The 19,109-nt window shown below is 38.0% G+C and overlaps 1 protein-coding gene across 2 annotated transcripts in view; it reads left to right on the forward strand.

Moving 5' to 3' along the window:
* The window catches only part of EHF (ETS homologous factor), a 50,495-nt gene that overhangs the window by 16,276 nt on the left and 15,110 nt on the right, over window positions 1-19,109 (forward strand). For both annotated transcript variants that reach the window (XR_009630743.2, XM_060764880.2), the window contains exons 2-4: window positions 12,429-12,528; window positions 16,361-16,606; window positions 17,844-17,903. Coding sequence is in view for 1 of the 2 variants with exons in the window: in XM_060764880.2 (XP_060620863.1) it covers window positions 12,432-12,528; window positions 16,361-16,606; window positions 17,844-17,903 (403 nt within the window). In the remaining variant the exon portion in view is untranslated. The remainder of the gene's footprint in view (window positions 1-12,428; window positions 12,529-16,360; window positions 16,607-17,843; window positions 17,904-19,109) is intronic.

The following is a 19,109-nucleotide window of genomic DNA, read 5'->3' on the forward strand; positions in this document are numbered from 1 at the left end:
TTGACTGCATTGAAACAGTGATGAAAAACTATTTGTGTGTGTGATTTTTTAAAAAGATAAATATTAAATTAGCACAATTGGCCCTCAATATGTTTTGAACCTCTACTTCCAGCATGTCTGATATGGCTGTATCGGCTCTGGTTTCTGGGATATTAAATCCAAATAATCTGGAGCTAAAGTTGAAAAGCATTGCATTAGTGGAAGGTTAGCACAAAAGACAGTATTAATTCTCTTGATTTTTTTTCTTCCCCTAATAAAAATATCAAAAATATCAGGCGAGGAATGAAAAGTATGTCTGAGGATACAATTCTGTAATTAATAAAATTGGATTACATCTGAATGTGTAGAGTAGAGCACATACTCTTGGGAACTGCAACTCTATGCCTCATAACTTACAAATGTGCCAGAATCTTGAGAGCACCTTTTCCCAGACTTGGTGAAGAATTAGAATGTGTGAGCCATGCAGAGATATGTATAGAAATGCTACACTGGCTAGTTCCATTTGCACTGGAAACCAAGAATAACTATCCACAATTTTAGCTGTTGTCAATGTAGGAGTTACCCTGGCAAAATAATATTAAGGAATTTTATAAGCAAACAAATCCATATAAGTACTACATACATAGTTGTGCAAAAATAAAAAAATCCCCACACAAACCCTTAACTATAAAAGTCTGGTTTTCTTCTAAGCTAATAAACATCAGTAAATCTTCAGCAGTGAATACAGCTTGTGCCTTACATGAAGCTCATATGTTCTTCACTTAAGGAAATGTTCTATTTGTTCTGAGTCTATTGACAATTGATTGTGTGAGGATCACAGCAAGTTCTGGTATTCTGACAAAAATAATATTCTATCCTTCACATTCTTCACCCTTCAAAATATCCTCTTTTTCTTTAATGATGCCTGCATGTTTTACTATTTTTGAGATAGTATAAATAAAAGGACAACCAAAGATTGAGATTTCATAGATTTATAGATGAAAGGTGTTATTGTTCAAATGATGGTAAAAGGCACATGTGTGATGTGTGCGTGTAGGTGTGTGTATGTATGCATATGTGCATGTAGATAGGCGCTTTCCCTGGTTTTCCTTTCTTGTTATAGAAACTCACACCATTCTGGAATGGCATTTTTCAGGAGCCTCTTTGGAAGTGGAATGTGGGGTGATACAGGAGAAAAGAGGAGACAGGAAGTCTGTTTGCAAAAATTTAAGATCCAAGTCACTGAATTTTATATTTATTATTACCATTAACTTTTAAGGACTTTGTAAAGATCCTATCAATAATAAAGTCACATTAGTGCAGCCAAAAAAGATACTAATCTTATCAGATGGAACAAAGCGTATATGATTTAGAAAAGTTATCTGGATTGTTAATAATACAGTGCAGTCCTATTCTATCCCTGATTGCTACTTAGATTAGTTTCCATACCCAGCTTTTTCTGCTTTTCTGTATATTCATTTGTACTTAAACTCTCTGTCTCTTCTACTATTTTACATTCAGCTTCAAAATGGATGCGCAAGAATTTCATTTCTGTTTGTTTTGGACAAAAATATTATCCAAATTTGCAAAAAATGTGCCCAGCTAATGTACAAAATGAGATAATTCCTCCCGTAGTCCTCCTCCTTCTCCTATGCCTTCAAATCTGTTCCAACCTATGAAAACTCTATCAAAGATTGTATTGCAAGATTTATCCAGAACAGGTTTGCTAATGTCTTTCTGTCAGTTCGAAAAAGCATGACTTTCCCAAGGTAGCCAATGGGTTTTCTGCATTCTAAATGGAATTAAAACTTCAGTCTCTTAGAGTCTGGATTCAATACTCAAACCACTACAACACACTGGATGTGTGAAAAATTCACAACAGTTCCATTTTGAGTAAAATTTATCAAAATCAATTTGTTTAATTTATATCCCACATTTCTCCCAGTATGAGACTCAAGATGGCATGAATATAAGTGTGTATATGTGAGGCAAGGAACATGATAGATTGGCTCATCATTATCTTCAATGTATGCTTCATGTCCTCTTTGTACTAATTCTTAACAAAGGTTTTCCCCAGGAAGGAACAAACCACACCTAAAAACTGTCAGGCCATCAAATGCTAATCAAGGTGACCAACTGATACATTCACACCTACCTCCAACATACAAAAGTTCTTTCTCCCACCTTGGACCTTCCACAGATATATAAACCCAATTTTCCTAGTTTCCAACAGACCTCACAATCTCAGAGGATGCTAGCCATAGATGCAGGTGAAACATCAGGAGAGAATGCTTCTAGAACTTGGCTATACAGCCTGAAAAACCTACAACAATCTCAGATTATTTTTATAAGAGGAGCCCCCAGTGGCACAATGGGTTAAACCCTTGTGCCGGGAGGTTCAAATCCCGAGAGAGCATGGATGAGCTCCCTCTGTCAGCTCCAGCTCCTCATGCGGGGGCATGAGAGAAGCCTCCCACAAGGATGGTAAAACATCAAAACATCCGGGCATTCCCCTAGGCAACGTCCTTGCGGATGGCCAATTCTCTCACACCAGAAGCGACTTGCAGTTTCTCTCCTGACATGAAAAAAATTGTAAGAACCTTACTGCTTTGCATCATTAACTAAATTTCCTCACTTTTTTCCATAACTGTTCTATTGATAGGTATTCATGGTCTTTGCTTTCCCCTTCTGCGATCACTTGTGACAGAGGGTGAGGTGTGAGGGCATACCATCACAAGACTCTATAATGCCATATGGGATTCCATCCACATGTAGGTGTGGTACCACACCAGAAAGGATTATGCCTTCAGAGAATTGCCTATTGCTCCTGGGAGGAAGGATCTAACTACATTTATGTTTTGGCATTGGCTTTGGTTTCATAAATCTTTGCATATAATTTGCATATGATTAGGCAAAGGCTACCTATGCAATTTGAGGCATATTTTCCTTCAACTGAATGTGTCTATTTTTCAGTAATTCATCTGTGGGATCTAAGCTGTTTCCTTCTTCTTGGCTGGGCTGGATAGCCCACAAGTTCTCTTCCAACTCTATGATTCTATGATAATCCAATGTGGCTAATGCATTATTGTGTTAGAAATAGGCATTTTAGTACAGTTAGTTATTCAGAATCTAGTGATTAGTATTGGCAGTAGGAAATGAACACAGCTTTCTCACTGATTCTATAGATCAGTGGTTCTGAACCTGGGGTCCCCAGATGTTTTTGGCCTTCAACTCCCAGAAATCCTAACAGCTGGTAAACTGACTAGGATTTCTGGGAGTTGTAGGCCAAAAACATCTGGGGACCCCAGGTTGACAACCACTGCTATAGATAGCTTACTTTCCGAAAATGCCATGAGACATTTTGTTGAATTATTTTAAAAATACTGCAATGGATAATTTAAAATATTTTTTATTTAAACAAAACTTTCTGAAACTCTGGTTTTCATGCTGCTTTGTTTTTGCAATATTATGACCTCATCAAACATGTCACTGGAATCATCACTGATCATGGTGATTCCGGTAGTGTCCATCTGAGGGTATGGGAAACCTGTTGCCCCATGCCCCGCATTGCTGGACTCATCTGAGTCCCCATCCCATGGGGGAATCGTCTGCTGCCCAGTTTCCCCCTGTTGATCCAAGGCCACACAGGAAGCTTCCTGTGTTGCCACCATGGTAGCATGCAGTGGTTTGCCTCCCCCTTTATGCCGGTGCCCCACTGGAAGTTACAGTACACTGTGGGATGGGAGCCAGTGGGCTTTGTCATAAAAGGGAAGATGAACCAATGCAAGCCACCAATTTCACCCCCATCTGATGTGGTTGCAAATCAGGTAAAACAGGTTTCAATTTTTCCAGTTCTTCATTTTTCAGACTGGTCTAACAAACACACCAACTTGCTCAAATAATTTAGAGTAAAAAATGATGGGACTGAATAGGGCAAGGGCTGGGAGGATTGAAAGCTAGGCACTGGAAGGTGAAAGAGAAAAAGAGAAGCAAGCTGAAGCAACATAAATACAAATAAATACAAATTGCTATTCTACGTCTCCCACAATATATTGTAGATTTTCCAAGGTCTTGTCTATACTGATAAAAACAATTCTGTTTGGTAACACATTTTCCTGGCCTCCATTGACCCTATGGTGACTCTATGAAAGCCACAGGTCACACACATACAGTATTGGGGGCGATCACCATAAGTGGCCACACATTTTCCCCTGGCAAACTTACCTTGGTGTTAGGAGGTGGTCCCCACTTCCAATCCTTTGCATTATTTTGGGCCACATGGCCATGCACGCTCCATTCTTTCCTCTCATTGCCATACAAAATAAACATATTTTGCATGTGTGATGGGAGATGTGCTAATACTAATATGCTGAGGAGGTGATGTGCTAATACCAATATAAAATATACTGATGTGCTAGTATCTGCACACACAAGCCCCATTAAACTGGTTTGTTTATTTCCTACTATGTAATAACATTTGAGGAAGAATTGGAAGATAAACTCTTTTAAAAAAATATTGATTGATTTCGTTATGCAATTTTGATCACACCATAGTTTTGCAAGGAAAATTGAGTGTTAAAATACAATGCACAACTTTAAAGTGTTTAGTTTTGGAGATGCAATTTCAGAAAATTTTCATCTGGAAATCTGAACTAAAATCAAACATATCAAATAGTATCCAAAATCGTAACACATTTTAATACTTAACAATTAACAATTAATATAAATCATAGAATCATAGAGTCATTGAGTTGGAAGAGACCTTGTGGGCCATTCAGTCCAACCCCTTGCCAAGAAGCAGGAAAATTGCATTCAAAGCACCCCAGATAGGTGGCCATCCAGCCTCTGATTAAAAGCCTCCAAAAAGGAGCTTCCACCACACTCCAGGGCAGAGAGTTCCACCTCTAAAGAGCTCTCACAGTCAAGAAGTTCTTCCTAATGTTCAGGTGGAATCTCCTTTCTTGTAGTTTAAGCCATTGTTCTGCGTCCTTGTCTGCAGGGCAGCAGAAAAAAGCTTGCTCCCTCCTCCCTTTGACTTCCTCTGGCATATTTATACATGGCTATCATGTCTCCTCTCAGCCTTCTCTTCTTCAGGCTAAACATGCCCAGCTCTTTAAGCCACTTCTCATAGGGATTGTTCTCCAGACCCTTGATCATTTTAGTCACCCTCTTATAAATAAATTAATAAATATAGTCAGAAATCCCAAATGAAAATGAAACATACAACACATTGTTAGTCTTGCCCAAAATGTTGCCATTCTTTCAGAAGATATTTGAATTCTGAAGAATGGGGCACTTATTCAATGCTGGATGCCCATCATGAGAACAGCCAGCACTGGAGGTGAGGGAATTTATTGTACTCATTATTAATACCCATAAAACAGTTTTCAAGCCTGCTCCATACTAGATTTCAGACTACAGATTTTAGTGAGATCTCTCATAACCAAAGATTAACCAGTTGGATGAAGGCTCTCATTATCATTGATGAAATAGCATAACTGAATAGTTTAATACATAATCAAAAGAACAGGTAATTTGATGATGCCTATGTATGTTAACCATTTAGAATCATTCCACAGAATTGCAGATGTGCACCCACAGATTTCACAGGCATGCATATATGTCCTCAACTAACAAGTTCATTTAGTGTTCTGTAAAAACAGGTCAGAGTTCATTGGAAGTCCAATTTTTTTTCTATAAATTGTAATGTTACAATTAGATATGTAACTTCAATATATAATTTATATAGAAAATGCCACAAATTTTCTCCTTTGATATTAGGATCCATTCTGGCATTGGCTTTTTCTGAGAATATAGAATTAGTTAAATCTTCATTACTGCTGTGTGAGAACTCAATCAGGTCAGGTTAAATTTAAACATGTTTCCTATTGGTAGCGGAGAAACTAAGCTACAAACCCAATTCCTCCAGATATTTCACTGTATCATTGTATTTCAAGCATAAGTTGAATGACCAAAGATTCATGTAAAGAATCAGAGGACAACAATTCTACAATGACACTGCCTCACATACTGCCACAATAAAAAGGGACCATCTACATAAGCCAGAAATGGCAGTGTTGATTCAATGTGGAGACCTTTGGATTACATCTTCATGGCCAACCACCAGGGCAGTTTAGAGGATGGTGGGAGTGCACCACATGGCACCAATCTGGCATGGTAGCTAGAAGGTGTTTGTGAACACTGATCTTGAAAGTGGTTATGGTCAACACTCAGTATGTGTAGTGATGCAAGCTGAAGCATCGAGGGAAAGTGATACAGGGAGGGGAGGAAATGCTCCCTCCTTTCCCCACTCCCTTCTCTCGTTTCTCTGTCTAGCATCACTACAGGTACTGAGCAAATACCACTGCTAGTTTCACACGTGGTTGTTGCCACTAAGGCTCAATCAACGGGGGAAAGGAAAGGGCCATCCTTAAGTTGTCCAAGCCTAGAGAAAGCAAGATGACAGTGCCAACAGCCATGAACGGATCCAGCTAAGAAACAACCCAATTTATTGTCGAAGGCTTTCATGGCTGGAATCACTCAGTTCTTGTGGGCTTTTCGGGCTATATGGCCATGTTCTAGAGGCATTTCTCCTGACGTTTCGCCTGTCTAGCCCTTACTGACTTACAAAAGCCCTTTGTCTCACCCTGGTCATTCCACAGATATATAAACCCCCTTTTTCCCAGTTCCAGCAGACCTCACCTCTGAGGATGCTTGCCATAGATGCAGGCGAAACGTCAGGAGAAATGCCTCTAGAACAGGCATGGGGAACCTTTGGCTCTCCAGGTGTGGTGGACTTCAACTCCCACAATTCCTTGAGGCCAAGGTAAGCCTTTGGGGTGAATGCCGAGCCTCAAGGAATTGTGGGAGTTGAAGTCCACCACACCTGGAGAGCCGAAGGTTCCTGACCCCTGCTCTAGAACATGGCCATATAGCCTGAAAAAACCCACAAGAACTGAACAACCCAATTGTTTTCACCTGCATAAAGTGCAGGTGAGCTCCAGAGGTTCAGGGAGCATCCTGTTACTTCTTAAAATTTGGAGAAGGCTGAAGTAAAGTGAATGCTCTCAGTGTATCATGTGGATATCAGAGTCCATTTATCCCCGCAGTGGCTGGCCTGGCCTGTGCAAATGGGTCTTAAGAGCACTTTCACACCTAACAATTCTAGGGTTGTGATTTTACTTTAACTTCCATGACAACAATCTATGTAATCCTGGGATTTCCAGTTTGGGGAAAGGTAAAACCCAAGACATAGTGTGTCACCAAACTAAAATTCCCAGGATTCCATAGGATATTACCATGATAGTGGAATCATAGTACTATAACTGTATAGTGTAATAGAGTTTATACATGCTATTAGAGAACAGAGAGCAAATGGCTTTCTAGAATTCCATTTCAGCCAGAGGTGTTGTGTAAGTATCAATGTAAGTATCTTTACAGGGGATGGGGAATTTTCCCATGGATTCCCAAAAGTGGGTATTACCAATATCAGTGGTATCTGCATAACAAGTAATTATTTTTTATCACTAAAAATGTTAGTAGCTGAAATTCTATAGGCTATCTGGCTACCATATTTATTTCCAACAATGTCGCAGATATAAGAGAGCAAATGAAATTCTAAATATTAAGGAAATACAAGGAAGACATATATGCATTTTAAATTTTCCTTCCTACTCCGGACAATGTTCTCATAGATATAAGCATACAATAAACTAGGTTGAGAGGTAGGCTTTTTACTTGCTTATTTTGAACAGTGATCTTCCATGTTGTAAGACAAACTTAGAAAGTGATGGACTTTTCATATAACACTGAAGCCTAACATTCATATTACTTGTTCCTTTTTTTTTTTTACAATTGTGAAGAAGAGATGTGCATTTTGATCCAAACTGGGATAGTTTGCAGAGGCTGCTCTTTCTGGTCTCATTGTTTTGCCCATTCATATCCTAGCTGAGTTTTTCACTGCCTTGTTCTGTCCACACTACCAGTGTGAAGTACAAAGAGAGCAGAAGCAAGAATAATGCTTTCTTTTTATCTGACTTGCTATAGAAGAAATGGCCACAAATAATATGGCATGGTCGTGCTAAATACACTTAATCAAAGTAAGAATCATTGATTTGAAATATAACTTTAGGAAGGCATGCTGTGGACCATTACCATCAGTATCTGTCAGCCTATAACACTTCTATTTCTTTGGACTGAAGAAGATTAGAGAGTGCCTTGGTAACCAAAAGAAATGTCTGATAACCAAATATTTCTTACTTTTGAAAGAGATTATATAAATGAAAACAGCCTCACAAGAAAAATGGCACTGTCATATTCTAAGGCAGTGTTTCTCAACCTTCCTAATGCCATGACCTCTTAATACTGTTCCTCATGTTGTGGTGAACCCTAACCATAAAATTATTTTTGTTGCTACTTCATAACTGTAATTTTGCTACTGTGATGAATCATCATGAAAACATCTGATATGCAGGATGTATTTTCATTCATAGGACCAAATTTGGCACAAATACCCGATACACCCAGATTTGAATACTGGTGCGGCTGAGGGGGGGGGGGGGATTGATTTTGTCATTTGGGAGTTGTAGTTGCTGTGATTTATAGTTAACCTATAATCAAAGAGCATTCTGAACTCAACCAATGATGGAACCCATGACCAACAGAAAATACTGGAAGGCTTTGGTGGGCATTGACCTTGAGTTCTGGAGTCATAGTTCACCTACATCCAGAGAGCACTGTGGACCCAAACAATGATGGTTCTGGACCAAACTTGGCACAAATACTTAATATGCTCAAATGTGAAAACTGGTGAAGTTTGGGGAAAATAGATTTGACATTTGGGAGTTGTAGTTGCTGGATTTATAATTCACCTACAATCAAAGAGCATTCTAAACCCCACCAACTATAGAAGTGGGCCAAACTTCCCACACAGAACCCCCATGACCAACAAAAAATATTGTGTTTTCTGAAGGTCTTTGGTGATCCCTCTGACATGCCCCACGACCCCCCCAGGGTCTCGACCCCCAGGTTGAGAAACGCAGTTCTAAGGGGTCAATGGAAATCATTATGATGATAATGTGAAAGCAACTTTCAGTTTAAGTGCAGTTTAAGACTTCAGGGAAGTTAGTATTCAACTTCAAAGTTCAGTGCTGGGCTCTACAATCTCTTCCCTAGATACAAGTATATTTCAATTAACAAAGCAGATGTGTTTGCATTATTCCTTTAACAGAAACTATGGTACTAGAGGCAGAAATAACATGGAAATGCAGGTACAGGTTTCTACACAAAAAGAGCAGTTAAGCTGTTTTAGCAAATCTTTAATTCAAGATTAACAATAAACACATGTGAATTGAGATAACTAGTCAGACAGGATTTCATAAGCCTTCACGTTTCTAATGATGTTCATTTTGGTGACCAAACAGAGAGTTGAGTTTCTGAATCTTGCTGCTGGTAGTTGGTGAAGCAGGCTTATCTGCTCTTTCTCTTCTCTGTTTTGCTGTAAGGGATTTTGAGATGTGTGGCTATTTTATCTTGTATGTTGTAGGTATTCACAGCAACATACAACAGGACTCACTATAGTAGAATCCTGCCACTTTTCAGCACATTTTAATTGCCTTATTTTCTTAAGACACATTACTGCAACCTAACACCAAAAGTCCAGGTTTATCCAGCACTTTTTCTCCCAATGCTAAAAAAACCCCTAACTCCAATGAGATCGAGAATGAGGAGGAAAGATAGCTGGGTGGACATAAAAAGACTGTGTGAAAATAAGCTCATTTATCATACCCTTAGTTAATTTAGGCCCCTAACGTGCCATGGGGCATTATAAAAGGAAACAACACTGAGGGACGAGGTGTATTTCATCCAGTTTAAGTTATGTCACCAGAACAGTCTATCTGCATCATGACTGAATGTTGAAATAAGATGAACACATTAGTCAAGAATCACTTAAATTCCATTATTTTTAATGGGAAATTTTTGCATCACATTGATTGGATTAAGTCTATTATCTGTAAAGATTTGAGTCCCTCTGTGGAGGTTGAGATAGGATGGGATATAAATGTCCTAAATAAATAAATAAATAAATAAATAATCTCTCTGTCTCTCTCTCTAATCTCAAATTTGACACAATGATTATTTCCTAGAGATTCACACCAAGCAGCAGCAACAACAAGAGAAAAAATGTGGTTTCCAGTTTCAGCCTTATAAACAAAAAAGACAGGAAACACACAAAAAGGGTGTGGTAGGGAAAATATAAAGATGACACCTTTCCTTAGAAGGAAGAGATTAGGCTAAAAATAACGCTACAAATTTGAGTTGTTTATATCCAGTATGAAGTGAGATTCAAATTCTCTTTCTGAGATATAATTACTTAGTGGATGAAAGAGGCCGGCTCTTTCATGCTCTATGTCTTCAGCTTCAGGAGAGCAGATATTTCTTTCTGATGGAGAGTGTGGGGTTGCGGATTAGGAGAAAGCAGACACTCTGCCACTTCTTATCTTGCTGTTGGTTGTGGCCAAACTGGTCTTCCGCACTTTCTTCCTTGGAGAATGAGAAGAAGATTCCCAAAGGTCTTTGCTCTTCTCTGTTGTGGTAGAGTCACTTTTCTACTTCAAGTTGTTTGTGGCATCAGGCCATGGCTAAGCAAGCACTGAAAACATTCAAATATTCCAGAATATTTGTGACCACATATTGTACAAATTAATTCTATGGCCTTTTGATATAAGAAGACCATAATTTATAGTATTAAGGCCGGACTCTAATAAGAAAACTAGGAGACTGCAGATGAATCGAAGTCTTAATCATTTTTAAATACAGTTATTTAGACAGATAGAACAAACAATGATATTTTGAATAGCTTCAAAATGATGAGATTCTAACAGAAGAAACTACAAAGTATAGAGTTGGCACTATATTGCTCTTGGTGTTTTCTAACTCATATACTCATACTATAGGTCAGTTGTCTGTCCAAATCAGCTACTTTTTGATAAGGATCCTTTCCACCTTCAGTGTTATTATTAAAATATTTCTGTTCATTAGCTCTGTTTTTATTCCCCTTTATGTAAATATTTTGAGAATTTACATGTGGATTTTCATCAACACACAGGAAAGTGTGGAAAAAATGAGAGACTGACCAAGACCAGAAATGCACTGTAGAGGATTCACCAATTGAAGGAAGAGACTTTTTAAAACTTTTCTTCACAAAGCATTCTGTGACCAATAAAAAGCTGCCCCAAAATAAATTGGCAGTGGGAGATGCAGGGAGAAGACAAAGTCAGAAAAGGCCTTCCTTTTGTTCTTCCTTCATAAGGAAACCCTTTCATAAGGATTTTCCCTTTCTTTTGTTTGTGGAAGAGATGGTTTAGGGTCAGTGGTGTGGCTCCACTACTAATATAAGGCTTTTTGTATCAACATGCATAAAATTTCATCCTTAACTAAAATAGGATTGTTTCTAATTGTGTCCAAGTGCATAAAATGTGATTGATAGCTATTTCCTTGTTTCCATTACACAGCAAATTGATACTTCATTTCCATGAAGTCCTAATTTGACTTCAATGAGACCAATGTACCACAGATATCTCATTCTACATCTCTCTCCTTTTTTTGACCAGGGACCACTCGACCAAGGACGACTCTCCAACATTAATAACAAAGGGGTTACGAATCCGTTTTTGGTCAACTTTAGATTTGGTTTGGTTATTTGGGGTTCTGATTCAGAAAATTGCATAGGATAGACCACATCAGCTCTAGTTTCAGATACAGAACATATGCCATCCAGTAGTCACCATCTGTTCACCCACAGAAAACCATATTTAATAATCTAGAGTTGATGTTGTAGTAGTAATCTTTCATGGGTAGTCAGCCTCTCCCCTCCCAACATCCCCATTGCCTCGGTACTATAAGAGGGTTTCACAAGATCAGTCACTCTCATTGTCATGTGATTTTGAGGCAACTGTGTAGGAATGATGAGGCTGCAGACCATATTTTCATTCTTGCAGACCACTGGAGGTCCATGGAGGAACCACTGAAGTAGATAGATGCTAGCAGGTAGATAGCCTGGAGAAAGAAAAAGCCAAAAGGCACTAATCACATTTTATTTATACATAGACCGGGGGGGGGGGGGGGGGAGTACTGTGCTGTGTTCTTTCTCCTCTGCTACCTCGCCCCACTTTTAAATGCCAGAGAATAGGTACCAAGTATTTTTATTCAGCTTCCAGATATTCCTCTATGGATGGGTGGTTGTAAAAACTTGCTTCATGTAGATGAAAATCAGAATGATAATGTTTTACCGCTAGGATATTTTATTTCCTCAAGAAAGGGATTGTAACAACATGATTTAAACCTGGTCTGTGTCTATTGTAGGAGAGTTGTTTGTTTTTTAGGGATATTTTTACCTTTCTGGAGAAAAAAGGGAAGTTTTAGCTAATAACTATTTGGTTCATTTACAGATCATGATTTTAGAAGGAACTGGCAGAATGAGTCTTAATTCCGTCACAAGTCTTCTCCATGAGCAGCCATCCTGGACTGATGGATATCCACCATGCAATGGTAGGAGGAATTCACCACTGGATAGATTGGGGAATTGTGTCTCTTTCCCTTGCTCTTATATGTATGAAAAAATACTCAGGCTCTTTGATACTTTAGTGGAATGAAATTGTTTGTAAAATGACCTACTGTCACTATGTAATTTTTAAAAGACAGGCATTTTGCACCACCGGATTAAAATGCTAAGTAATCAATATAATATATGAAATTTTGCTCACTGATGTATATTTTTATCTGCCCATTCTTTCCCTTAGTGTTGTATTCTGTAAAGAGTATCGGCAGAAACTATACAAATGGTACTTAGATATATTGTAATCTATCCCTTACATCTGGAACATTGCCTCTGAAAATTCTCCATTCCAGTTCTTGCTGTTTAATTAATATTGACTGGGTGTCACTGGAACGTAAACCTAAAGGTGCCACCTGTGGCTAGATGTAATTTTGGGTGAGGCAGAAACCTCTTTGTTTGGCATTTGACAGATATAACCAGTAGTCTTGATTTCAAATAGGTCACATATATAGGGCAGGGTCATTAACGTCTGTTGTTGTCTCTGTTACATGCAAAGCAATTAAGAGTTGAAGTCCCCAGTTCTAATTTCGGTGCATAAAAATGTGATTATATCAGGGCTCTAAGTGAACATGATTTAATTCATAAAAGATTTTCCTGAACTCAAAAGACTTCCACAGCACCATCCTAACCCCGGTCAAATAATTACACCATGTTGCAATTCATCCATTTCATTCTTAGAGTTTATCATACTGGGTTACTTACCCAATTAAAAACATATTTCTTTAAAAGACTTATTTTTAAATTGTGGTTAAAATTGCTTGCAGAATATTCGCTAATAATTACACAATTGAAATGTGTTGCTGAAAAATCACCTACATGCAAAAAAAGGAATCACCGTTGACTGTTAAGAGTATTCCAGTTCTTGTTCTTGAGAGAGTTAAATGTTTATGTAAAATATAAATGAGAATGTAAAACATTTTTCCAATGGTAGGAAGAAACATTTCTATGAAATGCAAGCACAGAAATTGCAAAGCGCATTTCAGCATCTTCCAGAATAGTTTTGGTTTTTCTAGTTTGTTCATATCCCCCCAAGATTTTGAACATTAAGTCCAATTACATATCAGTATGCAAATTATAGATGAATATATATAATTTGTAATTAAGTTTATTATAGATAAGGATAAAGATAATGGATACAATACAATTATGTTGTTTGCTGGATTTTATTGAGAGAGCCTTCTGAGTGCTTGTTTCTGGTATTTGTCAGTGAATTTTTGAAGATGTTTAATTCATATTTTCTTGTGGAATTGTATTTTTTGCACTCATCAGTTTGCATAAGAGTGTCTTGGAGAAGGAACATACTATATGTATTGGTAACAATAATTACATTGGTCACATGTGAATTAATTAATTCATTTATTTATTAACATATTCCAGGCCCCATCTACACAGCCATATAATGCAGATTAACTGCATAATCCAGTTCAATGCAGTTCAATCTGCATTATATGAGTGTACACAGACCATTATAATGCAGTTCAAACTGCATTATATGGCGGTGCAGATTGGGCCCCACCTTTCTCCTAGCACCGGTTTGAAGGAAGCTTGCAACAAGTTAAAACTGAGTATGTTTTAAAACTAAAACTCTATTGGAACAAAAGTTTTATTAAAAACATAAAGATAAAATAGTTTCAAACTTATTTAAAATGTAATTTTTTAAAAATCAAACACAACACACCCTATTAAATGCTCATTCTGTACCAATGAATTTGAAAATGCCTGCCTAAATAACAAGTTTTTTTTCCTACTCCTTTGGAGTGGGAGGGCACCCACCTTTCAGTAAGGTCCAGATCTGTTGAGGTGTTTTATTAAGTCGAAGAAAACTGGTAAAACGCAATTTACTTTGTATTAATCCGGGTTTACCTGAGGCACCTCAAGCCCTCTTCTACACTATTCTTATATCCCAGGATCTGATCCTAGGTTACCTGCTTTGCACTGGATTATATATCTCTCCATTGCCAAATAATCTGAGATCAGATCCTGGGATATAGGATAGTGTAGAAGGGACCTCAGGTAAACCGATTACCTATCATGGGTTTTCGGTCTGTGTTGAAGGGCCCTAAGATAACTGTGGACAGGATGTCTTATTTAAAACAACCATCATTATTGCTACCTACAATTCCTGGAAACAATGTTAGCTGGCAAATGAAAAAGGAGCTTCTGCAGTTCTTATTTGGGTACATGGGAGGAGAACAGAAGATCTTAGAAGCTAAGTAGGGCCAGCCCTGGTTAGTACTTGGATGGGACACTGTCAACTGATGCTGTAGTTTCTATTTCAGAGGAATAAACTGGCATAACCATTTCTGAAATTCATTGGGGTCCATATATCTACAGGCAACTTCAAGAGACAAACACATGCTCAAAACTAAATGGCAGATAATGGTCTGCAAGACCAAGCTGAGTTTTGTGGGAGGGTAGGCATGAAACAGAATGTTGTTCTATCTGGACAGCGCATCATACTACATCTTCAGGAGCCAAGTGTACAACTTATCAGGAGGCCCTTTCCCATTAATAATTATGGCATTATGATTCCTTTGCCACCAACTGAGGCTGGTGATTCGGTGGAGGACTAGTGGAGATTCAGGCAAAAATTCTAAATATCCTTTCCCTAAATTGCAAGTTACATATAACCATGGTACTTAAAGTGGAATCATAATGCTATAACTGTATAAAAGGGCCTTGGATGGGGTTCCATTTCCCCTGAAACTAAGTTTCACAGCTATAGGTTTACTTGGATTAGGTACTACTTCAGAATCATGAGTCAAGGACAGCAATCATTAATTCTTTTTACCAGCTTGAGCAGGTCTGCTAGCTGTACTTTTTCCTGGATGGGTACAATGCAGTTGCAGTGATTAATGCCTTACTGCCTCAATGACATCTAGATTAGATCATCATAGTATGAACTACACCAGGTTTCCTTTACAGGTTTTTAGAAATAGTAACTGTTCCAGTATGTACGCACTAAGTTAGTCATTGTGACAGACCTTTGGGTTAATGAAATATTTATTCTGGCACACCTTAATTGTCTTCTAGCCAGTTTCTAGGCATACTTCAAAGTGTTATCTTCACCTTTTGAAGCCCTAAAGTGGTGGGTAAGGTAAAAGGCATTGGCTTTCTAGATGTTTTGGTCTATATCAACCATGATTTTTACACAACAAGACAGGGTTAAGAGATTGTAGAAGATGTAACTGAAAACATCTTGAAAGGTCAACAGTCCCCCACTCCCTGATTGATAAGGTTTGAAATATATGACATTTTCGACAAATATTTATCTAGAGACCCTGGTGTAGTTTCTCTCCTTTCTCCATACAGTGGACAGTTACCTGGGGCAGAATTTTCAGGTGTGATTATTGAATTCTCTTCTCACAGTTTTTGTTGTTCATTTGTTGTGGTCCTTCAGGTGTTGGGTGTTGGTAGTTCTCAGATCTAGGTTCTTGTGGTTTTTTTCTCAGATCCTTTGGCACTATCTGTTGCAATTATTTAATGTCCAAAGAGCTTGCTTTGTCACCTCTGTTACCAAATTATTTAGTTCCTGGCCCGTTTCTTGTGTTCGCTTCTTATTTTGATTTTCAAAATAATTGCCTCAGTGACATCCAAATTAGATCACTATAGTATGAACTTTTAAAACAAAAAAACCTAAAGAATTTTGAGGCCTAGCTGACACATCAGATCAAAAGGCATCATATAAATATTTCTAGAAGTACATAAACTAATATAAACATTTGGGATAAATAATGTTTCAAATAATCAATTTGTTTCTTGCAGCAACTGGTAGTTTTTTTGGAACTCAGTGGCACGAAATACACCCACAATATTGGACAAAATATCAGGTCTGGGAATGGCTCCAGCATCTCTTGGACACCAACCAGCTCGATGCCAACTGCATTCCTTTCCAGGAGTTTGATATCAGCGGTGAACATCTGTGCAGCATGAATTTGCAGGATTTCACTCGGGCAGCTGGTACAGCTGGACAGCTTCTCTACAGCAGTCTTCACCATCTGAAGTGGAATGGTAAATACACAGTGAACCGGAAGCAACCTTTCCCAACGTTGAAAATCTCAGATCACAGATTACATCTTCCCCCAACCTCCCACCAGGCATTGAGGGGTAATTGAAATTGTAGTTCAATATCATCTGGGAAACCAAGGCTAGTGATGGCAGGTATAAGTAATGTTGGCCTGAACACATGATTTTAAAATTAAATGCCATTTGTAATTGAAAAGAGAGGAATGAGAAACTTCAGATTTTAATCTGTCCTTCACTATTGATCACAGAGAACATGTAGAAAACAAAAATATGTAATCTATTGTGGAAATTTGCTATGGAAATATTGTTTAGTGATTGTTCTTTCTAGATGTCTCTGAGGTCTAGAGAAATAATAATTATGTTTGTGGTGGTACATGTTTCATACTATTATCAGAGAGGTATCAGTTCTCTAATATGGAAGACTTTGTATTGGAGTCAGGGAAAACTCCATGTTGAGCTTGAACATAACAAATTGAACCTTATTGCATAGCAAATTTGCCATGCTGCCAAAATCTCAAAGCAATAACTTTTGGGCTTATATATAGTCATAGAGATAAGGATAGATAATGAATGTTTCATAATTATACATTTTCCCTGTATACCCCAAAGTCTTGTAGAAGAGCAACTGAGACTAAAATTTCTGAATGTAGTGGGTTGTTGTAGGTTTTTTTCGGGCTATGCGGCCATGTTCTAGAAGCATTCTCTCCTGACATTTTGCCCGCATCTATGACAAGCATCCTCAGAGGTAGTGAGGTCTGTTGGAACTAGGAAAATGGGTTTATATATCTGTGGAATGACCAGGGTGGGACAAAGGACTCTTGTCTGTTGGAGCTAGGTGTGAATGTTTCAACTGACCACCTTGATTAGCATTTGATGGTCTGGCAGTGCCTGGGTCTCTGAATGTAGTTGACAGCATACACAGAATGATTCACATTAAAATGTATGCTCTTAGATGTACTGCTGCCAAATTGTTCTTCTAAGTAATATTTTAACATGAAGAAGATAAGTCTATGATAAGGACTCAGGAGCAAGAATAATGTGGGGAGGATTTCTTAAGGAGACATTATCAAGCAAACAACTGTTTTTCTTATGCATTCCAATATAATTGCCAGTGTTGGGTGGAATTGATTCCTGTCATCAAAACAGACCACAATATGGTTTTCAAATTCTGCCTTTTTGTAGGTTTAGTTGCTTATTGCATGTTCCATTTATTTTTTCTCAGGTCAATTTGGAAGTGAAATGTACCCATCACAGAATGTCATTGTCAAGACAGAACAATCAGGTAGGTTATGGTATCCATCTTGGTGTTGCTAACAATAGTAAGAAACTCCTCTCCAAAAGCCAGTTACCATATTTATTCAAAGCTAATGCTCACCCTTTTTGGCTAGATTACATAGCCCAAAGTGAGTTGTGCATTAGATTCAATGGTACATTAGAATTGCATGAACCTGCCTGCGCTGGCCTCGGCCTGACAAAGGAGTATGAGTTCTCCAGCCTCGGCCTGATGAGGCATCTGTACGGCCGACAGGCAAGAGGAAGGTGCGCATTACATTTGACAACATTGTTTTTGTTTTTTTGACAACATACTATTAGGCCTCTGATTAAATCAATGATAAATATTTAAATATTATTTTCAATGAGTGAGAATCAAGATAGTTTCCCATCGAGGTCACTAAACCTTGGAAGGCTTTAGCAGTGGCTAAATTGTGGCTTGAATCTGTTGTTTCTAAATAATCTGATTTTTAAGAGTTACTTAAAGGCCAGCTACTGTTAGAAATGTACAAAAGCCAAGAGCAATAGACTGTTGAACACCAGCTGAATCTTATGAAAAAGCCTTTTCAAGACTATTTGTTGACTGGTCAATGACAGTCATTTTACCCACAAAAAAGAATACAAATTCTCAGAGGTTGAAAAAGTTACTTTTTGAACAGGAACCCCCAGAATCTCTCAGCCAATGGAAAGAACATTGTTAAAAAGTATTTTTTTTATAACTGAAATTGTAAGCCCTTTTTGTGCATTAACTTTTCATTAGCTAAAATGATGATATGTCATGTAAAAGGACCCGGGCATCTCTCACTAGAAGGATCCACCATAAAGCTGTGGAAAGGTAATCTGTCTCTAAAGCCTTCGAGAGCCTATGCTTATCAGAATATAAAACATATGGTCCAACCAGATATAAGTTCCTTTTTTCAGACAGCCCTTTTTGATGAAGATGACATGGTAGTGATGAAAAGATTCACATTAAAAATGAAAGTAGTTGGTGATGACTGAAGAAATATTGGTAATCATTTGTTAGGTTAGAGAAGAACATCTTGCTCAGTGGGATACATGAAATGGACCTATCTGTCTTTCTGAGTTGCTTCCTAATCAGCTGCAAATATAATAATCACCCCCTACTAAATAGTGACATATTTGTCATTGATTTCTGTGGCAAGGAGATTGCAACCCCACCTGGTATTTCATGAGTTCATTAGAGTGAGATCACCAA

The sequence above is a fragment of the Anolis sagrei genome, chromosome 1 (genome assembly GCF_037176765.1).
Source record: "Anolis sagrei isolate rAnoSag1 chromosome 1, rAnoSag1.mat, whole genome shotgun sequence".
Taxonomy (NCBI): domain Eukaryota; kingdom Metazoa; phylum Chordata; class Lepidosauria; order Squamata; family Dactyloidae; genus Anolis; species Anolis sagrei.